The sequence below is a fragment of the Lepidothrix coronata genome, unplaced genomic scaffold (assembly GCF_001604755.1).
Source record: "Lepidothrix coronata isolate B3197 unplaced genomic scaffold, Lepidothrix_coronata-1.0 Scaffold3, whole genome shotgun sequence".
Taxonomy (NCBI): domain Eukaryota; kingdom Metazoa; phylum Chordata; class Aves; order Passeriformes; family Pipridae; genus Lepidothrix; species Lepidothrix coronata.
Window position 1 is genome coordinate 1910396 of NW_016690183.1, and position 26933 is coordinate 1937328.

At 40.0% G+C, this 26933-nt stretch overlaps 1 protein-coding gene across 3 annotated transcripts in view; it reads left to right on the forward strand.

Annotated features, from left to right (window-relative positions):
* The first annotated feature begins 5659 nt into the window (after positions 1 to 5659).
* The window catches only part of TPPP (tubulin polymerization promoting protein), a 73728-nt gene continuing 52454 nt past the window's right edge, over positions 5660 to 26933 (forward strand). For 2 of the 3 annotated variants that reach the window (XM_017821888.1, XM_017821880.1), the window contains exons 1-2: positions 7112 to 7140; positions 19721 to 19975. In XM_017821888.1, the coding sequence (XP_017677377.1) occupies positions 7127 to 7140; positions 19721 to 19975 (269 nt within the window). In that variant the 5' untranslated portion in view covers positions 7112 to 7126. Of the gene's footprint in view, positions 5788 to 7111; positions 7141 to 19720; positions 19976 to 26933 lie in introns of those variants that run through there. The other variant, XM_017821892.1, reaches the window with a different exon arrangement.

Here is a 26933-nt window from a genome sequence, read left to right on the forward strand (position 1 = left end):
AACAGAGAATTAATAAGACTGCAACAACTACTTTCATCTTTGTCTATTGTGTGGAATTATATAGAATATAGATACTTAGAAATGGCTAAGTGCTACTGGCTTTTGAATGTGCCATCTTTAACTAAAAAGTCAGTGGCTTTAACTACAAAGTCACTTCACATATAGCTAAGATATTCAATGAATGAATGACATGCCTCTTGTCAAAACCTTCACATCACTGAATGCTTCTTTCATAAAGACCTTTTTTCCTTTTAAGTAATGACTTTGTGCTACAATATTTATATGTCGCTCAGATTTCTTACTGCAAAATGTATTATCCCCAATTTACGTCTGCAAAATATACACAGAGTGAAACTGAATATGTTGATAGCTCTCCATGGGAAGCCTGTACAAAATACACTAGTGGAATCCATATTTCTGGAATGTTGGTCCAAAGTAGTGGATGTGCTATGAAATTTATCTTTTTCTAGAGCTGTTCTGCATTGTCCTAATTTTTATTCATTTTCACTTTTTGGTAGGACTGGGGAAGAGAATATAATAGAGGTTGGAAGAGCATTCCATCTGAAAAAAAGATCATGTAATGAGTTATTCCCAAAAAGGGTTAGCGTGCAACAGAGAAGAATGACTGAGAAAGGGTGTTTTTAACTTTACAGCTTTGGAAGCTCTGTGTGCTCTGATTGAAGTTTAACTTTTGATTATAATTTTTGATCAAAGGTTTGGCAAATAAAAATTCTATCATTTTCAGTCATTTGCAGGTCTATGCTCTGTACTGAGCGACCAAGTTATTTCATTAATACATGTGCACATCTCCTGAAGTCTGGCTTCTACATCTGCGTGATTTTAGCATTAATTTATATTTCAGTAAAATTGATGAGCAGTCCTGATTCCATAAATGCAATTGGATTAATTGCTATAGAGTGTTACAGGACTGCATATTGCAAAATACAGAATGTCCTAAGTCAAACTTTCTGTGCACGAGAATGGCCCTTTATGCTTGGCTACCTACTTGAAATTCTGTCACATTGTTTATGCAATTAAATATTCTTTGCAATGTCATATGTTAAAAAATGTATTGGTACTGCTAGTGGGTATCTGGCAGGCAGCTAGTTTTGCCCTCCTGTAAGTGACTAAGACTATACATGTGGCTGTACATAAATTGATAAAAAACATAATATGACATATTGACCGCATGTATGTTGCACATATAATGCAAATGGGAATGTTTATGACACTTTGTGTAACTTGCAAAACTGTACTTAGTTTTCACAAGACGGAAGACTGGAATAGGCTTGATTGATTTTTAATTTCTGTAACTATTCCAAGAAGTGATTAAAACAAGTTAAAAACTGAACAACAAACAACCCCTATTTTTATAAATGAAGAGACCACCTGGCACTTAAAAATTATTCCACAATTTTGATGGTAGTTTCAACAAAATTCTTTGATTTGCACAAATTTTCTAATTAAAACTTAGCATGTTTGAAAATTACAAGTGAACTAAAGTGACCTTTTATAATAATAATAATGTGATCTTGGTGATATTTTTCCCTACCCAGGCCTGATGGCTTCAGAAATCCTTTTATTTACTGTTTAATACCTCTGGCTCAAGACAGGATGCTGATTCACTGAGCACCCAGTGTTCATGCAATCTACCATTCTGTCAGTGTTGCATCTCATCTCTCTCAATCTGGGAACTAATGTTGGCCACAAAGTTTTCCAAGGTGGAACTGCCTTAATGTATTAGCAAACGAGCTGCCTAAGCAGGAAAGAATTGTAGAGAACCAGGGAAGGAGGGAAGAAAAGCAAAAAAGTATTTAAAACAGCAAAACTTTTGAACAGAATTCATATGAGGATAAACGTTATAGAAATGACAGGGATGGGCAGTAAGTATAGAAGCTTGAAAAGAAGCTGTGTCAACTGCAGGAAACAGATCTGCGTCCCTCCCAGAAGACTTTGTCTTGAAGTAAAAGATGAACTGGTATGTTAGCTGATGGAGACAATGAAGCAGGGAAGTATTTACAGTTTTATTTTTAATAGATCTGTGTAGTTCTTGTAGTGTTGATTAAAATTAGTAACAATCTGGAATTCAGCATAAAATCTGTTTGTGCTTTTATTGTATAGCTCTGGAAAGGATAACTGTAGAGCCAATTTTCTGCTCTCTGTTGCCATCAGCCCAGAGGCAAGAAAGCTCATCCTTAAACTGCAGCTTGCAGGAATTTTGCATTCTCAAAGTCCCAGTGGGACCCAGGATATGGGCAGTACCAGCACTCTGCTCCCTTCCTGGGTTCTAAGGATACATACTGCTGCTGCAGTGGCTTGAGAGCGTTTAACTAGAGTGTGTTAGAGAGAATTACATTTGATCAACCATATTTTCAGACGTCTATTTAGTAGAGCAAAAGGGAATTTAAAATGCTAGGTCACATTGAAAAATCATCAGGTCAGGTCTCATGGGAACTCACACAATGGCCTGTGCCAAGAAGAAAAGACGGTATCCTTCAGCCACAGTGACAGCCTACAAACACAGCTGTACTAACCTCCTCGGGAAATGCAGCCAATCTTAGGATAAGATAGTGAGATCTCGAGGTCACGGTCAAGGGTCTTTTTCTCTTGCAAGAGAATAGACTTCCAAAAGAGACCAAGATAATCAAGGGTTGGACTACTATCTGGATTTCTGTGAGGTCCTGTTCTGTGGCAGAGCACTACTGTCTCATCAGTGTAAAACTGAATAGATTCTTTTCTGGACTGAGAAAAATCATTCTTTGTGCAAGGATAAGAGAGGACTTCTGGGCACTCAAGAGAATTAATTGTAAAAGTGTGACTGTATCGTGTAAAATAAGTGTACTGAGTGCTGAAGAAATCCACAACATAGAGGCATGTTCACAATCACATTATTTGGTTTTTCAAAAAAATGTCCAAGGCACACATAGGACCCAGTGACAACATTCTTGAGCTAAAAAATGAAAATAAATGCAGACAAAGAAGAACTGCCAAATTTACTTTAAAATATGGAAGAAGTTAATTTCCACACAGGATTAAGATGAATCTAGAGTTATATTACTTTATTAAGGTAGTGTGATAATATGGTATGTTGACCTTGACTAGCCTGATAGGTGCCCACCTACCAATTCCCTGCCTCAACAGGAGATGTGACAAAAGGCTCGTGGGTCAAGACAAGGACAGGGATATGATTCAGTAATAACCATCACAGGCAAAACAGAGTCAGTGTGGGGAATTAATTTAATTTATTGCAAATCAAAAGGACAGAGTAGGATGACAGGAAATAAAACCAAATCTTAAAACACATTTCCCACACTGGTCCTTTCTTTCCAGGCTCAGCTTTATTCTTGACTTCTTTATCTCCTCCTCCCAAGCAGTGCAGAGGGATGGGGAATAGGGGTTCAGGTCAGCTCATAATGCTTTGTCTGCCGTACCTTTGTTCTCATACTCATCCCCTAGCATGGGGTCCCTCCCATGGGAGACAGTCTTTCACAAACCTATACAACATAGGTCCTTCCCATGGATTGCAGTTCTTCATGAACTGCTCCAGTATGGGTCTTTTCCATGGGATGCAGTCCTTTAGGGAACAGACTGCTCCAGTGTGGGTCCCCAGATGGGATCACAGGTCCTGCCAGAAAGCCTGCTTCATCATAGCCTCCTCTCCATGGGGTCACAGGTCCTGTCAGGAGCTGGCTCCGGCATGGGCTTTTTCTTCATAGGTTCACGGTTTCCTTCAGGGAGCACCCACCTGCTCCAACATGGGGTCCTCCACAGGCTGCAGGATGGTTATCTGCTCCATGGGCTGCAGTAGCACATCTTGCCTCACCGTGGTCTTCACCACTAGCAGCAGGGGAATCTCTGCTCTGGTGCCTGGAGCACCTCCTTGCCCTCCTTCTTCAATGACCCTGGAGTCTGTGTGGGAGGCAGCTGCGGAGAACAATGATCTAGGCTGGAAGGACAGCCTATCTAACACACTGGGTGCCGTGTGCCCAGGAAAGATCCAGTGTGCATGTTTATGTGCTGCTATGTGCAAGGAAATCTGAAGCAGCAGATGGAGTGGGACTGGGTGGTCTGGGGAGCAGTGTGTGCAGGTGTCAGCAACTGGGGAGATCTGGGATCCATGGTCATTACTGGACAGGCTGCACGTCTAAGCCAAACTACTGAGAGAACTGTAGTGCATGTGAGTGAGGAGATCTGTACCAGGCACTGGAGTGGGGGCCATATGTCTAGGGTACAGCTGCAGGGGAGATCAGAGATCCAGGTATCAGCCAATGCATAGTGTGTGTCTGTGAGTGCCGTCTGTAAGAGCAACCAGAGTGGGATTGCAAGTCTTGGGAGCTTAGACGTCCAGGGTACAGCAGTGGGGGACACTGCGGATCCAGGTTTAGACTGAGTATCTAAGCTCAGCTATTGGAGAGACGCACATTATATGTATGCATATATTTCCTACTAATGGACTTGCATCCTGATTAGCCAAAGGGCAACAAGATGAGGCCATTGGTGCTGTTCCTGTGAGTGCTGAGTATTTCTGGCTGTAGTGACCTGTATAGCTGTCTATGTGTGTATATGCACACATGTGTTTCAGAAATGGGTTTGAATGTGCCTACCAAGAATACATGTTTAGTCTCATGACCAAGTACCAAGACGGGCTGGGGCATGAAGAGATTGAGAGCAGCCCTGCAGAGGACTTGGCAGTGTTTGTGGATGATTTTGTTTTGTGCTCTTATGAGAGATCACAAGTGCATTTACCCACCTCTACCACAAAACCTCCATTGGTAGTACAGCTAATCTCAATCCTAATGTGAAGGTGCCTTTAAAGCTCCTTTATGACATTCTGGGTCATTTCAATAATTGCCTTAATTTGCTGAAATCAGAGTTCATAAGCTAGTTCTATAATAGTTTGCAAACTATTGTTATGCATCTTGAAAAAAGGACAGGTATATGACCAATTAAAAAAATTAGCCATATATCTCTTCTGCATTTGAAAAATCGAGACTCTCTTGCACATCAACATTTTGCTTTCCTCCTCTCCCTCACCTCTGCAGTTACATTGTTTTAACTTTATTACAGCCCACCAAGCTCTACGGGGTCATTGGACTCTGGTTACAAATCCACGAATGAGGATGCACAAGCGTTCATCACATTTCTGCTGACTCCTGAACTGTCTCTGCGCTCTAGGATTTGGGATGGGATTGCTCTAGGCTAGGTTGGTGGCTGCGCCTCTCCGCTGTGCCAGCCCAGGCAAGCAGGCAAACTGAGGGAAGGCGAGGTTTTTATGGAATGCCCACTGCGCCACACAGCCCAGCCTTTCACACGGTTTTCAGCTACGTCGACAACCCCAGCTTCAAGCACGAGCGGAAACCCGGCCCGAAACCTGCCGGAGCCTGCAGGACACGGAGGACCCTGGCGCCCCTGGGTGTCTCGGGAAGGGGGCACAGGGTGCTCGGGGCGGCCGAGGCTCCACCTGCCGCTGCGCACCTGCCGCCGCGCGCCGGGCACCGCGCGGGGCACAGGGACGGGCGCGGCGGCCCATGTAAGGCAGCAACGGCGGCAGCGCCCGCGCGCCGCCTCGCTCCGTGCGCGGGGCGGGCGCGGCCTCTCCCCGGACGGGCCGCGCGCGGCCTATGGGCGCTCGCGGCGGGCGGCGCCGGGCGCCCGCCAATGCCCGCACGGGGGGGGCGGTGCCGCCGCAACCGCCGCGCCAGCCCCGAGAGCAGCGGCCACTGCCCACAGCGCCGGACGCAGCCCGGGCGAGAGCCCCCGAGACCTGCCGCCCCTCCACAGCCGGCGGTGAGTGCGGGGCCGGCTCTCCCGGGGGCGAGGCGAGCCCCGCGCTGCTGGGGGTGGGTGGGGTGCGTGTCCTGTGTCGTGTCCACTGTGCCTGCTCCCTCCTTCGTATCGCGCCGGTGATCGATCGCCGCTGGCTTATCGAGGGCGCGAGGGTGGGAGGTGATGCCGGGGGGCTGCCGGCCCCGGTGCCCCCAGCCGATGCCCGTCCCCATCGGAGGGGCGCCCAGCCCAGCCCAGCGCAGCCCAACCCGCCACCGCCTTTGCCGTTATGTAACGGCCGCGGGGGGCTGTGTGCGCCGCTCCCCTCCTTGGGGTTCATCCCCGCGCTCCCACCCCGATCTTCGGCGTGTCCCCCGCTCCCCTCCGGTCGCCGCGGGGAGGGAGCTGGCGGGGAGAGGGGCTGGGCGCGGGGCTGCACACCTTCCCCTGCCATCGGAGTGGGCTCCGCCAGCCGCATCCCCCGGTCGCCATCGCGAGGGACGCGCGGCCGCAGCCCCGTGGGGCCCGGGAGCGGCTTCACCGCTCCCGGCGGCGCCACGGCGGCAGGTCCATGATGGAGGTTGGCTGCGGGCGGGTGCCGAGCCCGGCGCTGCCGCCGCGGGCATCTCGCGGAGGAGCCGGGGAAGGAGCCACCTTGCGCACCACACACCGAACGCTCCGCTGCGCTCCGGAGCCGACAACAAAGCCTCGGCCGCCGCCGCTGTTGCTGCTGCTGCGTGCGCTTGTGTAGAGGCAGCTGTCCCCTTTTATGGAGACCAGTGGGTAGAGGCGACTTGCCTTTCTTTTTTTTTTTCCCTTTTAAATGATGAAGGAAGCTCTGTCTCCGAGAGCCTCTCCTGTATAGCGTCCTCCGCGAAAAGCAGCATCAGGTGTGGAAGACTATTTAGGGGCTGAAGGGTAACACCCGCAGGTATATAGCCGAGTACAGTACTCCGGGGTGGAAAACAAGGACGGGACAAAATCCTGTGAATTAATCTGTAACCCTGGCTAGCTCGTTTGAAAATAAATACACCTTCTACTTGCCCGCCCCCCTCCTCCGGTTGCAAATAGTTCTCCAATCCTGGGTAAAAGCTCTTGTACCTTGGTGAAATTATTCCGAAGGGAAGTTGGATGTGGGCTGCGAGGTGCTGAACACACATGTGAAAAGCGTCTTAAACGCTGACAGCTTCGATTCTTGCAGGAGATGCTGCTGACAACCAGTTTCCCTGTTCGTGTTTTGCAGGCTCTGCATGGGCAGTGCTGGGAGGGGGCAGTTTTTTTCGGGTTTTACCGAGGATTGCATAACTGCTCATGTTTATTTGAAAAGGAAAGGAGGAGCAAACCCAACCCCCAACCTGAAATGAAATACATGATGTATGTCTTTTACTGAGCCTTCATATTGTTTTCTCAACTAGCATTAAATATCATGTTTTAGATGGTTGGAAAGGGTTAGCATGATAATGTAACATTAAGGCTTGGTTTTATTTTTCCCTCTAGTGCTGTGAAAACTTTGGGGAAAACCAGAGAGATACCTATACACTTTCATAGTTTCAGGCTTAAAATAGCATGGCTGTTTATCAAATGTGTATGACTTGTTTTTAAAATGATAATGACCATTTTTTTCTTCCTTTAGCGATGAGCCACTTTTAATGTTTTTATAGGCCCTACCCCAATGCAACCTTACCTCTCCACAGTCCAAAATAAAATGGTGTTTTGAATGCTTTTGTACATCTTTGGGTCACAGTCAAATGCTTTTAAATAGTCTATCATTTGTAACTGCTGAAGTGTCTGTCCAGTATTAAATTATAGTACAGTGTAATGCTTAGACAGCATGCTATGCAAGGATCAAATTGCAGATAAAGTTCACATAGGAATCTCCTACAGTGGTTGCACTTGACTCTTGTAAATCTAAGAAAAGATATTTATAAATGGAAATATACATCCAGCAAGTAGTTGTTTCTGTGTCCAATTTAATCTGTGGATTGACTGTGGTCAAAAATAATGTCTTTTTATTTAATTTAATTTTTAGTAGATATATTCATTCCAGTTACTTTCTGTAGGCAAGTGTATGATAGAAGTTATTTTTGCTTCTTGTATCTTGAGCTTAATTTGAAAAAAAAAAAAAAAGGATTTTTTTAAGGAGAGAGGGAGATGGTTATGTCAACTTATGTTAACATTACTGTGTTCCCATTGTAGGTAGAAGCAATTAATTGTAGTTAGTATATCTCATAGTGCTTCAGAGAATAAGCCATACGATGGTTAAACTTGATAACTTTCTCTAGGATGATAAACTAGAATACAAATTAAAATAATATCAGATATTCTTCTTGCTTATAACACTTTGATTATGTAAGTCTTCAGTGTGAGGATGTTACTGTATTCACAAGCCTCTATCTCTCTATATATTTATATACTATTATATATTTCATATATGATAACAAGAACAGCCATTCTGTGGTGTAGTCAGTCACTCAGTGATGTCGTGTCCTTTCTTTTTGTACATGCTTGCTGGTTGCAGGCTTGCATAAACGGAATGGACTCTTTTCAGCAAGCAACAAAATTTGGGTTTTTTGTCCCCCCAAAATCCATTTTTATACTATGCATAGCTGAAGTTAAGTGCAGGTATACAGTTTTCACCCCTACTGTTTCTCTGCCATGCTGCCATGACCACTATGGGCATAAGTGCTTTTAGGTGCCTCTGCTAGTTAGTTGAAATATTTTGCTTATTGTTTGTATTGCATAGTGTCTGGGAGCTGTGGTCAGGGACCTTAACTAATGATTATGTCCAATATAACCATGGAATAAAAGCTTGAGCCCAGCCTCCAAAATATTATGATCCAAAATACAGAATAAGTGATGCAAAAAAGGAATCAGGTTAAGAAGGATACACTGGTACATTTGTGCATTATTCAGCTGTGTACTTTCCTATTCTCATATGTTAGAGCAAAGGGAATTGTAGAACTAAATGTAAGACTTGCACCATTCTCTGAGGGGCATTCTTGGAACATGTGAATGGCTTGTTTGTAGGGGATCTTAAAATGTGTTTGACTTGACTAAATTCTGAAACTAAAAAAATCTACATCAACCCAATATGAAAAAATTTATCTTCAGACTACTTAATTTTCACAATTTTTAAAATTTAAGGTAATATTTTAAAATTTTGAAATGGAGTTTTCATTTCAAATTCAAAGTCTTGTATGGGAAAAATCACATTATTTTGCCTTCTCCCAGTGTTTTCTAGCTGCGAGCTCTTTCTTCCTCTCATCCCCCTCATGTGCCGAAACCTCCGCAAAATACATAATAACAAATATACCCTCAGCTGTAAGAAATTTCTGAGTGAATGCATCATTCTGCCCATCCCAAATTGCCCAAACATAGAAGTACTGCAAGAATTTGCTATTTCAATATAGTCTGGTTATTGGAATACTTTGAAATAGTAGCGAAGATAACTGTACCTTGAGAGGATGTTATTGGTAAAATCCCCCTGTATAAATATGGTCTTTAAGTACCCAGGGCCTGTACATGTGTTACAGGACAAGTGTGCGTATCCTGCTCAGGTTTTAGGACATCATTCTGAGTGGGTGTTTATCTCAAGTGCTGACAGAGCAGAACAGACTGATTTTCTGCTACTCATTTTTCTTGACTCACAGTGGTATGTCCATCAAAACAGATGGGAAGTTTTTCTTTATTGTTAGTTGTTACGTGTAGTGGGTGGGCAATTCACTTGGCTGCTGCTAAGAGGGGGTCTTAACTGTGTCAGGATTCTGAGGCAGCTGTGAAGAAGCTTAGGCTCTTAGTCTTGCTAGTTGTCTTAAGGTTCCCTCTTCTTTTTCTTTTCCTTCTCATCTTTCTCCTGCCTCATGGTATTCTGAGGTATGATTTCAGTTTACCTTGCCCTGTATAGAAACCAAAGAGCTAGCAACGAAGAGTGCACAGACCAAAGTTACAATGCATTATGTAGGAGATGAAAAGACAAAAATGAATCTGCAGTATAACTGTTCTAAATAATCTCATGAAGTTAATTCCTACCCAGTTTGACTAATCTCAAGATTAGCCAATATGCTAATGTGTCAGTGTTCACATATTGGAGCATTTGGCAAAATGAGCGTAGAGAAGCTTGAAAAAAAAATCAAGCATGTAGCAGTTTTTGCTTGAATCTCTGAGGGTTGCAGTCCTCCTTCAAGGTCTTAAATGGTGTTTTATTGGATCAATACTAATGAAATTCTTGCAATGGAAATGAAAATACTAAGAGGTCTTGCTCAGAAAATTATTATTTCCTTGTTGTTTACTCTGTTCATTTTTAATTTAAAACCAAATATGTTTCTGCCTGTCTCGTCTGATGTCACTATTAGAAGGACTAGTACCCAAATATTTCATCTTAGAGGAGCTTATAGATGTGAAAGAATTTACTGATGATTTAGCAAAGGAAATAATTAATTCTTATTTTATATCAAGCTGTGGGTAGTTGAAAAAATTCTGTACTTAAAGGTTGGTTTATTTTCTTGGATTTAGACAAAACTGAGTAGCAGACTTTAAGAACATAAGGGATCTTTGGACAATCTAATCTGATTCATGCATTGGTTATTTTCAGTTAGTTATCTGGGAGCAATAACCTACACTAATAGAAGTCTGTCTTTCAGAGATGTTTGATGAAGTGTATCTTCTGTATTAAATGAAGTCTAATGTGGAGACATGAGGATGTGAAGTATTTGCAGCTATTCTTAGAAGTTCCCTTTAGTATCTGGCATGGTTGATTGTCCTTCCTAAGGAAGTCATATTTCTAATTTGCACTGGCATGCCCTGAATTTTCAGCTGTTGAGTTTTTTTGAGTTCTTTGACAGTAAAGAGCTATTTAGTATGTGATAACCATTTAGTATGTGATTCAATTTCTCTACAAAGGTATTTGGATCTCTCGTTCAAGTGACTTCTGTCACTTAAAGAATTCCACCAATGTAATTTGTAAAGTCTCTTATGGTAAAACATCTTGTCTCATGGTTTTGGAGCTCTTATATCATCTCCAGTTCTTTGATCAGAGGTGATGCTTTCAAGTCTGTAAGTCTCTGTTAGCTCAAATATATCTAATGCTGTCCCTGTCAATAGCATCAGTCTTGTTCTCTAGATACTTTTTACCTATACCATCTTGCTGGAGTTTGAAGTGCTCTTGCTATATAATCTCTGATGTCCTTTCATGGAGTGGATCTTCATGACTCATGGCTTTTCCAGAAATATTTTGAAAGGATTCTGTAGAAGTTCAGGTTAGTAATCTGATCTGGGTGGGAGTGATGTGAAGATACAATGTACAGTGTCTGAAGAAATGAGTCTAAGCAAGCTCTATGATTGTAGTGGAACCTGTACTCAACTAATCCTAAAGTGATGACAGGTCCAGCCTGTTATTTGGAGCTGTAAATTAATTGTATGGCTAACTGCTGTGGAGAGCAGCTGTTGTCGTCTGCTCTTGTTGAATCTGTGATTCCCAAGTCTTTTTTTGATGCACCGTGAAAAAAGACCTCATCTAAACAGTTGAGTCTCCTCTTTTGCTGTGCTTTAATTGGTGTTGTATTCCCTTTCTTCTGTGAAGGCTGTTCTAGACACTGGCTTGTATCCCTGCCTGTGTGTGAAACTGCAGAATGTTTGTGTCCGAGTTATTCATATACCAGTGACTGCTGTCTGCTTAGGAAGAGTACCTAGTAAGTGGAACCCTCAAATGGAATAGTGGCATAATGGAAAAAAATGCATAATAAGAGTTCACCACTACATATATATTTAGTGGATGCCTGTATTTATACTTTTATCTTCATAGTTAAAACCTTTGTGTGAGTGACATGGTGGTATTACAGTATATTGTAGAGTTAGTGAAGAGTTATTTAGTTAGAGAATTTTCGTGTAGCTTTAAGTGTTGTCCGTGTCTTATGTGAACATGTGTCTTTTAAAAGAAAAAAGTTGTAATAAAACTATTATTGATAAATGTTTGTGTGTCTGTGTACAGGTGCTTCATTTATATAAAGAAGTGATATTTTATGAAGTGGTTCTTTGAAATGGAAGAATGTAATTTACTAGGAACTCAACTTAGTTTTGTATGTGAGTGGTGTCATGAAGTAACTAAGTGGATAGCAATAGTTCTTAGAAATAGAACAGTAACAATAATTTGTCAGCAGTCAAGCTAATCTCAGTGCTTGATAATATGTTTTCTAAATTTGTTCCTTTAATGGCATGTGTAATGGCATTTGTTCACAGTCTGAAATACTGTTTTGCTAAGGAGAAACACTGGACAGCTTGAGTAGCCACCTGTTTTGTTACTCTGTATGTGTTCTGAAGATCTTAATGTAGCTGTATGATCTGACCAGCCTTGCCCTTGTCCACAGTGCTAGATTCACATACATTGTTATGAGAGCTTGAGGTTCAGCCATGCAGTTTCCCATAAAGCCCAGGGAAGCATTTATGTAAGTTAAAATGGGTTTAAATGCAGATAGAGTTGTGTTAGCTTTGCTTGTTTGGCAGTGTTCTCTGCTCGTTTGCCTTCTGTGTTATTAGGGAAAATGGATGGCTCTCATTCACTTCAGCGTCAGAGGAATATACCCAGAACAGATCTCTGAAGAAAGTGCCTTAACTCTAGTTTCTGCAGGTAGATGTGAAGGAAGCTTTAAGAGCATTGTCTAAAGAATTGCATTTTATTAGGAGGGTTTTGCATTTCTCCATCTGTTTATTCTTTCCCTCAGCTTGAATGTTTATGCAAAAATGTGGGAAAAAAGATTCCAACTGTTGTACTTTGTCTCTGCTGTTTTTATTTGGCATAAATAATTACAGACAGAAAATTAATGAGAATTCCCCTTCAATGCAATTTTGTAACATTTTTAAAACAAGGGGAAGATAGATCAAATACTAAAATAAACCAGATGCAGTCAGACAAATGCCTTACACAGTTTCATAATGTTATGAATCCAATTCACTCATAAAAATAGCACCTTCTATGCTCATTGAAAAGTTGTTTTCTTTTTTTGCTTGAATTGGCTTGGAAGGTCCTAAGAAATTTTGGATGGCAACTATTTGTGGTGCAGTGGATAGGTTTTTACCAACAGTACAGAAGCAGATTCTGATAAAAATTATATCCTAAGCACTTGCATGCTTATCAGCACTTGCATGCTTATCAACGCTTGATGTGCAGGAAAGATTAGCAGGAGAATGGAAGGTAAAAACAGGTAACACTTGACATAAAACTACTAGGTTATGTGCCTGTGGGCAGAATGCTTTTAGTATGCCAATTTTCTGAAAGCCAGGGACCTGTCAGGTTTAAGACTATCTAGAAAATATCTTTAGGAAGGCTAGGCTAAGGATCTGAAAATGTAAGTGTGAATAGGCTCATGCATTTATAAGGGATTGGCATAGAAATGGGAAGCTTATTGAAGCTTATTGTGGTTAAAACAAAAGTAAAATTGTTAATGTTAAAAACACGTGGTTCTTCAGGTCTTTTTGTAATACCAGACTTATCTCAACTTGCTGGCTGTGTTATCTGCCTTGTGAGGGGTCCACTATCTCTGTTTTTTGCCTACTCTATTTCTAATTCTCACTAAATCGGTAGATTCCTCTCTACTGTTTTGTTGAACATTCATTCAAATGTAATCATATGCATGAGAGATTCTATCTGACTGAATAGAGAATCCCATTTTTCTTGGCCAGCTAAGTAGATGTATAGATGCTATTGCAGATTAATTGGTGATATTTGGCCCCCTTTTGGAAGGTGAGGGTGCAAGCAAGACCAGTTGTATGAAATTTGCCCATCAGCTAGGGAATTTTTTGGTCTGAATGCCCATTGTGAAGAGCAAGGGTGTTGTAAAGCCTGCATGCTCGACTTAAAGACCAGTATAAATAGAACAGAGTGTTTCAGAGATATGTTTTTTAACCTGCTGGTGACATTTTGCAGATAGTAGAGCAGTGTCTTTATTTATATTGCTGAGTGGCAAGGATGTTGCAGAAAGACTGGGGAACCTCCATTTTGGATTATATCTTGGTGGATATTTAGGGTACAGCTAGGGTACCATCTCACTCTACACTGTGGCCTAAGCTTTATTCTGACTAAGCAAAGCAGAACCTTGGACTTTGTGTAAAAACGACAGCAAAAGGAATTAAGGAACAGAAGGAAGTCAGGGATATAATTTGTAAATTTTTGCTGTTTAATTGTCTGGGGGATATGGTAGAAGCATTAAGAAATTAGGGCTACCGTTGAGAACCTAAGCAGATAGTGCATTTTAGGGTGTAGAAGCCTTAGGAATTTACACTGCAGACTTTGGATGTTAGCTGGAGGATGACATTGATTCTCAGTGTAAATGTAACTTTGGGGTCTTGTGTAGTCGTGTTGCAAGTTGCAATGGAGCTGGGTGTTATGCCTGAGAAATAAGACTGGCATATGCAAAGGTGAGCATTACTGGAAAGAGCAGATGTTAGTAGTACTATTATTGCATTGCAACTGTGCACTTGTGCTGTCATATCTTTTTTGCAAATTCATCAATCTCAGCAATCTCCCAAACAGAGGTGTGCTTGATGCTTGAATGATTCAGCTGCTAAAAATTTTGAACTGGAACTTTCCCTTAGTTCACAGGACTTTTGACCTTGTTTTAGCCTTGGTTGATAAATATTCTAAAGAACAAACAAGTTTTAAAATAAGCTGCCTTTTTCATTAACATGAATGTATCTGAGACTGTAATAAGTATCTGCTGTAGTGTTCTAGTCTGTTGTGCTGTCTTAAACAATTACACTCATATAATTTCTGTGGCAGTTAATGCTGCAAGATGACTTCCATTAAAAGATGTGTTTTAATACTTTTTAATACCTGCTGCAAATGAAAGCAATTCAACTTATATCGGGACACTATATTCTTAGTGTGCTAGTCGCAAGCTAGACAAGGCAGATGAGAAAGTACGTGGTATAACCAAAAAAAAAAGCATTCAGATTTTTATATCCTTTTGATTTTTTTTTTTTTTTTTAGAAAAACATCTTCTGGTATGGAGATCCTAAACTGGTTTAATAGATTTGCAGCTAGTGAAACTATATTTATATTTCCTTTATAGAGTCAGAGAATGTTGGCTCTTTAGAGCACTCCTTACACTGCTGTACCTGCTTTCTGTGGCTTCAGTAATTAAAGCAGTGTAGAGTATGGGTCCCAGGATCCTCATTACGTTCTGAACTCTGGCAGCAAAACAGATATTTCTTCATCCCTCTGCTTTGGTTTCTCTGTGGCATGGCAGTGATGCTAACTTCTCTGACAAATATTGAATTGTCTGCAACTCCTGAGTGGATAAGCCATGAATTAGTTCTCGGGGACAGGGCAGAAAAGGTGCCATGGTGAATTCTGACCAGGTAGGAGACATGCATATTCATAGAGTTGCATAAGCTGAAATTGTTGGGAAAAATACTGTAGGTTCTAGTAAGTCTTCAGATCATCCTTGTTGGTGCTGATAGATGGATTCTTCTAAGAGCAATTCCACAAATCTAAATCAAAGCTATACCAGAATTCCTGCAATATGTTGACACCTGGAGAGGATATGGATAAGCAAAAGAGTGTAAATTAATATAATCTTTCAGTAGAGTTTACAGTTGGCTTTGGGCCTATTTATATGTACCTGATATTCTCACAACTATAGAAAATCGATAACTGCAATTCACAGAAACAATAACTTCTTGTCCCCTCCTTTTTGGGAAGAATTCGGATTAATACATGACTCTATCTAGTGGAGTTTTCCCAGCTGTCTATCTGCAGAGGAGTATATATATTGTAGTCTCTGGCTGAAAGGCAGTTTGATGAAATTAGAAAACTTTTTCTAATGGGTTAGGCATGTGCTGAGAACACAGATCTGCACTTTCAGTCTCTTTTAGCACGAGTTAGTAATGACATCAGTGACTAACATCAGTTAGTTTGATCCCTAGCTTAATCTCTGTATAATGTGCTGTATTATTTACCTACTGCAGAGTGAGGGGAGGGACAAAAACTGTTTTTTCATGGTACTAAAGGAGTACTGCATGACACAGACTATAGCAGTTCATAACACATCACCTAATTGTCTAAGTATTCTGTGGGTTTCTGAAACTCCAGGGTTTTTTTGGGACAGTTGTTCTTTTACAAACCTACTGAACTCTAGCATTTGCTTATACCCCTTTCTTATAGGGCTGCTTTTGGTGGTGTGGACCTGCTAGGTTAGAGCCAGCAGTATTTGGAAAGGACGGGATCGGTGGCTAGTCTCACCTTTCTTCCTTCTGCTGGCTTTGGGAATTAGTATTATCTAATTGTGTACATATTAGACTTTTTGGACGGTGATGAAAGGCATTTTTGGTTAGCTGTAGTTGTTATAGTTGGCATCTACACAGCTCACGCTTTTGAACAGCGGCTTAATTTTGTTTTAGTGAATTTTAGAATTGGTATTTTAGAGTAGTCACTTTCTTTTATCACTATCATCTTGCTGTGGCCGTGCAGCAAACTACTGCTAATCTTTACTTCTAGCAGAATCTAGCAAGCGCCTTTTGATCCCTTTATCCAGGAAAAAAGGGTAAAGAAGACTCAAAATGGCATTTGATCTTGAATTTTTGTCAAACAAGTTATTCTGTATTTCTGTTGGAGAGATCATTTCTCCAATATGGCATGATGTCCTTCCTTGTCTCTAATCACTTAATAAAGTTGAAGGAGCTGACTCCATTAAAAGTCTGATTTCATATCCTGTGTTGTGCAATTCTTTACCTTCTAATTATAGAATGTTAATGAATATGTTTCCCTTCAGAGTGTGTTGTTTGTGGTGTTAAGAAGGAAAAGTTTAAGCCGAGAGGAGGTCAGTATTTTCATAAATCCAGGTAGCTTCCTTTTAGTAAATTTCATGCCATTATGTGGAATTTTAAGAAGTAAACTGTAATTATGATTCAACAAGGGAAGGAATACCCATGATAATTTTTGGCAACCACAGCAGAACCCTGGTTTTAATCTATCCTTGACCTTCTGCTTTAGACGGGGAGGATTTCTTTGAAATGAGTCTGTGTTGCATAGCAAGTTTCACCATTCAAAACTGAAGCCTTTTCTGTAGAGTGTGTCTGTTCCCCCTAATCCAGAACTACTCAAAACACCCCAATACAAAGTTTATTTATTGATGTCTGGGAGAACTAAGTCTGGAAGTGAACTGTCTTTCTCAGCGTGAAATATGTTCCTTTAAGCATTTTTCCTGTAAAAGATTGATACATGCTTATTAGCTACCAAAAGTAAGTAAAAAATATTTTTGATTGATATAGCTATCATATCGAAAACTGTATAAGACAGTAGTATGGACAAAAAGTCGTATCATTTTAAAAATCACACAATTCAGAAAACCATAATTTTTTTGCTCATGATTTGAAATCACTACTTGCTTTTTAAAACGTGATTCTGCTGTGTTGTGCAAAGTTGAGTTCTGGTTCTAGGCAACATAGCACTAAGCAAAATTGGCCAGAAAGACACTGATGGTGGCTAAAGATTTTGTTCAGGAGATACTTAAAAATGTAGGCACATGGTTATTTTTTCTAATTTCGGATGAGACAGAGTGGCACAGATATTTTCTTGTTTATAGCTTGTAAACTGTGCGATTGTTGTACCTTTCAAAGATATTCTTACTGAGTATAGCTTCTTGAGAGAATTGCTAAGAGCAAGAGGGAGCTGTCCCTGAAAATCTCTTGATTTATTTGGCACAAGATAAAATTACCAAATAACACGAGCTGTACATACATTATTATGGCAAATCTCCACCTTCTTCTGTTCTGTTACTTGTGTGCGATGGAAACTTATGTTTTTAGTATCCTATACACACTTAGCTTTTTGCTATTCTGTACTCTCTTTCTTTCTCTAGACCGTTAGTGTTAGCTGGGAAAATTTCTGACTCGGTTTTCCAGATCCAGTTGATTTGAAATGGCACAAACTTGGAAGACCTTCTGCTTTTGGAAGTCAGGCTTCCTTGAAGACAAAAGTACATCATGTACTTCATGATTTTTGATGAAATACTATTTTGTATAGATTGTGCCAGCGATGTTTTTGTTTTCTTCTTTCATTCTCTCCCTACTTTTTTGGTAGCAAAAGAATGTGTATAGTCTGATGAAACTGTTTAGTCTAGACTTGACTTCGGTAAAAGTATATCCACCTGTAATATTTGTAGTAGCTTACAATTTACTGTGCATGCCTTTTGTTTTCAAGTTTCTGTGTTGGGATGCTTTCAGATAAGTTTTTTGAGGTAAAATTGCTGTTCTTTGGAGAGTAGGCAGGGTGCAAAAGAAATAGAAATGGGAATTGGTTACTTTTTAAACTTTTTAATTAACTTGACATTTTCAAACTGGTTTTCCCCCCTTTGTGCTTTTCTTTTTATTTCATAGGTGCACATATAATTCTCAGGCTACAGTTAGTAAATTCCTGTTGCATTAATTTTAATTTAACATTTTGGTTTGTTGGCCAAAACTCATGCTGACAGTGTAAAAAACCCAGAAAGATCCCCAGGCTTAAGATATAACAAGGTTTTTAAATGTTTACTTGGATGTTTTCAAAATGGGCAATAGTGCTTTGACCATGCTCCATTTGCTCTAGCGTAAAGGACAAAGGTCCATTTGTGTGTTTTTTATTAAAAGATTCTTTCTAATCACAAAGCTTAACAATAGCTGCTGCATAGCAAGTAGCTATGGTTAGTTCTGTTGTAGTGTGCAGGAAAGGGTATGCTGTAGTTGTTCAAGTGACAGAGGTTAAACAGTATTGGAAGAGGTAGAATTTTAGAACTTTCCATTGCTGAGGTGTTTGTGTTGATGTATAGTATATAAGCCAAAGGAACTTTTTATCAGATGCAGAAATAAAACCCTAACTAGAAATACATACCAATCTCTGCATATGTTAATCACATCCCATGTACAGCTTGGAGTTTAGAAGAAAGGCCAAAGTAAGTATGGTGGACTTATTTAATATTTGCCAAATTTCTGATACCTGAAGCACCTCTTCATGGGTTAAAATTTGTAGCAGCACCACAGATGCGAGTCTGGCAACAGTCTGCATGCAACTGTTGGGACACGCAGACAGTGTACCCTATGCCTAGACTTTTCAGTGCCTCCTACTTCTGCCAAGTGAAGAGTGCATGGGCAGAAGGCAGAGGTTTCTGTGACTTGCTTCTGGCACATTAGGGTTTTTTTGTTTGTTTATGAAGACACCTGAAAATAGCATTGGTGTTCTGTTGCTCAGTTTTAGGTTTCATTTAAAAGACAAACCTACCCTACATGTACATAGGGTAGTCTGAAAGTTCTTCTCTGCAGTAATGCCATCCCTTCTCAGAGCTCCTGCATCGTGAATGTGTTCCTTCCAAATGAATTCCACAGCTACAGTTCTTTGTGCCTAAACTTGAGAATTGAATGGTTTTGTTAACAAGAGAGCCTTGCCTAAGCATTTCTGAGGCCGCCTTACTTGTTAGTCCTTACATAATATAACATTAATATTTTTGCTACACTTTCAAAATATTTGATTTTTCAGTTTAAAAAAAAAAGAAGCCACAGTCCAGAAAATAAAGGGATGTTTATTGTTCCTTCAGAAAGACGAGTTGATAGTAATGCCTACAATGTAAAGGGCATACTTTTATTCAAATCAGTGGAGTGACTGTGGTGATTGCCATTTAAGAAAAAAAAAAGGAAACAAACGTGTTCTCTTGTTGGCTGATGCAATGATGGTGAAACTAGGTTTGTGCTCAATTTTGGAACGTTCTTTCCTTATCTTTTTTTTTAATAATGCTAGAATTTTTTCTACATGGGCAGAGAGTTACCTAGTTCTATGTTTAGACTGATGTTTGGTGATAGAGGGCAGTGAGTTCTTGCTAACTTTATAGACCATTTATTTTGCATATGTTGTGACATGACTATAGCATGTAGATTGACAGAAAGTAAACTAGTGCAAATTAATGTAATGAGTTTGCCCTCCTCTTCTTTGTAGCACAATGGCTGACAAATCAACCAAGCCAGCAAAACGCTTATCCACCGATTCAACCAACTCCCATGAGGGAGCTACGGCAGGAGAAATAAGTGCTCTGGAAGAGGCCTTCAGAAAATTTGCTGTCCATGGTGATACGAGAGCCACAGGAAAAGAAATGCACGGGAAGAACTGGTCAAAGCTGTGTAAAGACTGTCATGTGATAGATGGGAAGAACGTAACAACCACAGATGTTGACATCGTCTTCAGTAAAATCAAGTAAGTGCTTTTCTGCCATAACTTCCTTGTCTCCCCCACATTTTGTAGATATCATCTAAATTTACCTTCTGTTGCTTACAGACGTTGTGAGACACTGTTTGTCATTGTCAAAATTGATCTCTTTCATGTTCCTTTACAAAATTTTATTGCTTTGTCTGAAGATATGGCTTTCAGCTTATGACCTGCTATTTTAAATTGACTGCAGTTTCACAGGTGTTATACTATACAAGCAGGTATGGTGTGATCAGGACAAATGCAGGCTATTCCAAGAAACTGCAGTAAGTGCTGTCGGTGTTTTCTGAAGGATATCTGAATGAAGTCAGGATGATCTTGCCAAAGCTTGGCCTCAGAGGACTGAGGCTAAAGTGGAATATGTGCTAAAAGTCAATATTCTAACAAGAGTCCTGATGTCCAGCACAACGCTAACTCAAATTTGAAGTGTAGGGCTATGCCAAGCTGATGGTGAATTTTGGTGGAGACCGATGGCTGTGATGAATTGATTAGGATTGTCTTTGTGGTCTATGCTTATTCTTGTGACCAGACTGGCGCTTTAGTGGATCTTTCTCTGCAGCCTGAAAACCTAGGCAAGCTAGGTCAGAAACTCATCAAATCTAAGAGAAGATATTAATCTGTTCTGGCATATTCTGTATGAAGCCCAAATAATTTTTCTAGTTTTGTTTTTTATGTAGAATTGAATTTTTTTTACCTTCCCCGTTCCCCTGTTGTCTGATATAATAATCTTGTCTTTTTTGCTTTTTGTTACCGCAGTAGCTGTTTAAATTGTCTCACACCTCATTGTGTTGAGGGTCATGCTTTTTAAAGGAGTCCTTTAATTGTACTTGTAGCTTGTAGTACCACTTACTTGGCTTGTGCTCTCAACTGTGTTGTAGTGCTGGGGAGGATATGCAAACTGAGCTGCTTACAAGGGTAGTTGGAAAATCTTGCTACAATCACTGGCCCTTTTGAGTGCATCAAAGCGGAGAAAGGCAGAGAAGAAAAGACAGTCTTGGAAGTTGTCCAGTAACATACACAGAATGACTTATTTGATTAATTTCTTTCTTTGTTTCTTTTCTCCTTGGGGATCTTATCTAGGCAATTGAAGACTCTATATATGCACATTCTTACTCAGTAAGAATGTATCTTGTATCAGTCCACTTTCACTTTGAGACCGTACTCATATTTTCTTGGAAGTTGTGTTGCCGGAATTAGATATACTATCAGTGAACTGGTTTATTTGAAATGTATGTTTAGGCTGTAGACTTTTGTTTCTTTCTTGATCGGCAGCGTTGGCATTTATTTTCAAATGTTCTTTGACTTTCATCAGCTTAAGAATTTGTCTTATTATTTCCTTTAATGATAGGTACGGTCTTAGTGCTATTTTCTCAAATCAGCTTCTGGGCACACTAGAGGTAAGACAACCCCATGATATAGCATTAAAAATGTGCAACATTAGCAGATAGAAAGAAGTATTGGTTTTTGTGACTGTTGGGGTAGAAGGAATCCAGTCCTGTTTCACAGGAGTGAGTTCTGAGGTGGCAGGTACCTGAGGCTCCAGGGAAATGTCAACATATGCCCTTGCTGCTGTTCTGCAGTCTCAACTCAGCTCCGGGCTTCTTGTCTCTGTCTCTGGGGAGAGTGCTAGCTCAGCAGTTTCTCAGACCTCTCTCCTGTGACCACTGTCTCGTAAGATGGACTTCAGCCTGGGATTCTTATGGTCAGTGAGATGGGGCTGGTGGATTTTGGCAGTTGTAGTCTGGCCAGGGAACACAACAAAGACAAGAAGATGTGTTTGTCAAACCCAACTACAAGTGCCATTTAGCATTGTGTTAAAACTTCCATACGTATTTTCTGTTGGTTCTTCATCAACAGGGTTTGTTTTCTAGCCAGCTGTACTTGGAGTTTAAGACAATGGCATTTGTTGTTCAGACACTAGAAAATAATTAATCTAGTAGAAATTCTTTGGGTTTATGAGTTACTGTGTATAAAGCCCACTTTTGTCTTGCTAACTTTCCCAGTCTTTATTTATTATTATGCTACAGATACTGGCAAAATAGGTAGGAACTACATGTTGCTGATAGCCAGGGTAAAGTAACAAGGAAATTAATAAGAGATATGTTTACCTAAGAGCTACTGAAAGATAATGTTGTATTCTCTGATTGGTAACTTTCTCTGCTCCAGGAGAGATTTTATCTCTGAAGTAATGAACATTTTTGTAGACTTAAGACCCCCTCTCCAGCTCCGCCAAAGCAGGTGAACAAAACTTCTGAAACTTTTGAGCAGTCCTCGATACTTCTTCAAAGCTGTGTCTATCTTTCAGAGATTAGTTAAGTTTAATGTTGTTATAAAAGTTGAAAAAATTCCAGTGAGCCTTTGGTACAAATAAGAAAAGATGTTTTTTCTTTCTGTGTGAGGATGTCAGGTCAGGCTGAAATGTAATTTGTCTATTTATCTTGCATAAAAGGTCCACTGAAACCTTCATGTAAGCACAACATTTATATGTACTTCAGGATAAGAAGAACAAATGCAAAGAATCCACAGTAATACACATGAAAGAATTATTGCTAGAATTGCATTCTTTGGTAAGAAAACATGCAAACTGGGTGATCTCTTCCCTCACTGCAAGGATTTTTGTTTAACAGTAATTTGTAAGTTCTTAAGGGTCTCATAAATCCTTTGAATTTAGTGGATTGTAATCTAAGTTGTTGTTTGTTAAAAATTGATTTAATAGATTCTTTTTCTGCCTAATTTTTTTCTTTTCTATTTTAAAAACTTTCTATTGTCAACACAGAAAATACGAGAAGTGAAGCAACAACGAATTTTGCAATGGAATTACTTGAAATGAAAAGCTACTTGTGAGAGTAGCCACATGTATGAATATTTATAATTTGCATCCCTAGAGAGCGGAGAAAATACACCTACATTTATGCCAGATATTTGGATTGCATTAATACAGTTGGGATAGACTGCAGTTTCTGTAATAAGTAGAAGAGTAATTTATTTTTTTTTAGGTTATAAAACATACAGTAAAGACATCTCTTACAATATTGCTAACTTTCTATGCGTGTTGCACCTGGAAAAGCAAAAGAAATTGTGAAGAGTGAATTACAAAGTTCTGCCATATCTTATAGAATGAAATCTGTAAAACAATGCAGCAACAAAAGTGTACATTACTGTAAATGTAATTATGCAATAACTTTTTTTGTAGTTTCACATTCAACACTTGAGATGATGTACTCCTTCCTTCGTATGTTCATTGGACTTCATACAACAGTAACACTGGTTGCAGGGTAGATTTTAATTTCAAAGCAGTTACTTGCTTAAAGTTACGTAAAAATCTCTTTTGCTGATTGGTACCAGGATAACTCTTTCTCTTTAAATGGCGAAAATGAAGCAACCTCTTCTCTGAAAATCCTGCTCATATGATTGTTAAAAAAAAGCCTGAAAATACTTCCTAGGAAACTTTTAACTGGTCCATATATTTACTGCCATACTTGAAGACAAGGATAAGTCACAGTTATATTCTATGAGAATGGAAGTTTTCATAAATTACTGTATCTGAAGTTTGCATGACAGTGCCGAAAGTGGTACTCCCACTTTTTTTTTGTAATGATAATATCTTCTATTTCCCTGTAGCTCAGGTTTCTGCTAAAGTATAGGGGTTTAGTATAAATATCTTAGTAATATTAGATCATTCTAAACATTGATTTTTCACATGCTATCTGAACGTTATATAGACATCTTTCTTTTATATTTTGCAAATGAAGAGTGATAATGCCATCTGGGCCTACTGAGTTTAGAAGCATGCAGACATGCAATAGCATTTGAAAATTCATGGGTTTCAAGAAAGTGGGTATTCCATGGATATGTTTTTAGTAGCTGAAACACTTACCTGCCTTCTTGGAAAATTTCTTCATTAACTAACTGTTTTTTTCTGGTACTCTTCCAGAGTTGCAAAAATTTGTAGGCTGTTTGTTTTGTATTGCGCTTGCAGAGTGCAAGTATGGATTTAGTGAATCTTGTTGCCTTGGAGAAAGCAGGTACGTTGGTGACACGGGAGAAGGGCACTGAAGGATTCTGTATTTGGTATGAAAAGCAACACGTGGCTGAATTCTTCTTATTCTAGCAAGACAGTGAGACACAACAGTCTAAGAACTTTGGGATTTTTGTATTAAGGAAGCAGAATACCCAAGAATAATAGATGCTACGGATCTCTGACTAGCATTCCAGCGTGTTGCCTTAGGAACTTAAATTTCTTTGTTTAGTGGGGTCAACAACTGCTCTGGGAAATTTGATATGTTAGCTATGCCATACACATACTCCACTTGTTGTATATAGTGAACATGGTAATAGTAATAGCCCTGATATAAATACCTCTGCTCTTATTTTAGAAGTGTTACCACTCAGCACTGCAAGAATATGTTTTAAGCACTGCCATAAAACTGCTGATTCTATGACATTATTAGATAGAAAAATAAAAATATTTCTGTTTATACTGGCATGTTACTATGGTTGCAGGCAGGACTGAATGACGTCACGCCTTGGATCCATTGTGAGCATTTATTTAGGTAGTTGTCTCCATGGAAACATTTGTTTGTTTTGATGTTACTATGTGTTAAATTTTAAACAAATTTTTGTGGTTCTATACTGCATTGTTATTGAAGACTAGTTAAGCTACAGAAGCTTTGTAAATATACCTTACTCCCTACCCTCTAAAATATTCTTGGTAAAAGATCAAGTGAAAGCATAATTGTCCTCTGAAATTCCATTAATAGTTCCTGATGTTGCTTTGACATGTTTTCTTGTTGCTGAGGAAGCCATGTATTCTAAAGGCCAGAAAACTCTCCTCCATCTTTTTGAGTAAGAAAGGTTTTGTTCCCATGGAGAATCATCACAACACACTGTATTGTGCCCTGACTTTTGAGCAGTCCCACCCGTCTGTCCTCACAATGTCTTGCACACTTAGCTGCTTAGCCAGGTTCCCACAGCCTGGATCAGTGAGGTCTCTACAGGAGTGCTTCCACCTGAGACCAGCTGGGCCTTAATTCAGCAGTAGTTCACTATTGCTGCAAGACTGTGGAAGAACTGAAATGGATAATGTTTGCTCTGAGAAGCTGGCAAGAAAACTCTTGGCAGGAATGGTACATGCTTTCCCTATTTGTCAATTGTAATGTAATTGTTGTCTTTTCATTGTATTGAACAATTATAATACTTCTTGCTTTCTTAATATATTTGAAAGGACAAGTACTTTGACACCTGAGCTCATTCAAAACAAATATCTGCCCAAATATCACGTTTCTCTGAAGTAAATTGTTTTTAGCAGAGATTTTACTGAAGCCTTTCTTAAATTTTTTAAATATGTAAATAGGTATGAAGTGGTCTTTATAAATAAAGGAAGCACATAGTAGTTTTGAGATGCTCTTCTCCCCCTTCTGCCAAGAGGCATAAATTCTAAACTAAAACAGTGATTGCATATGAGAAGGAAGATGGTTTTAAATTCACTTGCTGTTACACAGGTTTGTTTCGTGCATGTGTAACGGGTGAATTCTGTACCCCTAATGATGTATGCTAATTTTGATTTTGAAAACATTGGGTTTTGTGAGCAGACATCACATGAAAACCTATAGATACAGTGGTGGGCGATTCATTTCCCAGCTGATATGGAATGCTGCATGATGTTATACACAGTGCTATATATAGCTGCTTGTTTGATATTTGCCACAGTTTGTAGCATATTCCACTCGTGTGCTACAAGAACTTCTGGTGGGTTAAAGTAGAAGTAGGTCTTCTTGAGTTTTTTTGCAGGTCAGCCTTATTTAATCATATTACACAATTATTTAAAAATAGCTGTTTTTCATTTATAAAAGCAGCCATGTGAAATCTGTGTTAGTTTTACTGATTAACAAGCAAATGTTTTCTAGAATGTTAAATATCACTGTAGACTTTGATCTCATGGATTGAAGTAGATGATGGTAAAGGTGTAGAGGATGAGGCAGCCTTGTCTGCAGCAACCAGGTGACTGCAGAGTTTAAGATCATTAGATTAACAGCAGAATTACAAACCTGAACTTCAGAAGGGCAGATCTCAGCCTGTTGAGTTTCTCATTGGAAACTGCACTGGAGAGCGGAGGCACCCAGGCGGAGCAGGTTGATCTTCAAGGCATCTTCATCAGAGCACAAGAACAATCCATTCCCATGTGCAGGAAGTCAAGCAGGCATGGCAGCGGGTTAGCATGGATATACATGGAGCTTCTGACGGAGCTCAACCACAAGAAGGACATACACAAGAGGTGGAAGCAGGAAGAGCCTATGTGGGAGGAATATAGCCCGTGCATGAAGAAACTGCATGAGGAAAGCCAAGGTTCATGCCAATCAGTATAACTTCAGTCCCCATGGAGGTTGTGAAGAAAATCCTTTTGGAAATCCTTTCTCAATACACAAAGGACAAGAAGCCAGTGTGGATTTGCCAAGGACAAGTCATGCCTGATTGACCTAATTTCTTTCTCTGTGAAATGACTGGCACTGTGGGTAAAGGGGTATAGTATACAGTGATTATGGCAAGGACTTGACCCCAGTCACATCATCACAAAATTGGGGATATATGGGCTGGAGAGCAGGTCAACAGTCTTAAGAGGCAGCTCTGGAGGTGGTGATGTCAGTGTCACAGTTTAACCCCAACTGGAAAATAAACACCCCACAGCCACTCACTCACCTCCCTAACGTGGGATGGAGAATCAGAAGAGTAAAAGTGAAAAAACTCATGGGTTGAGAGAAAGACAGTTCAATAGGAAAAGAAAATATTGCTCACACAAGCAAAGCAAGACAAGGAATTCATTCATCGCTTCCCATTGGCAGGCAGGTGTTCAGCCATCCCCAGGACACTAGGGCTCTATCATATGAAACAGTGACCTGGGAAGAAAAACACCATCACTCTGAACATCCCCTCCTTTCTCCTTCCCCAG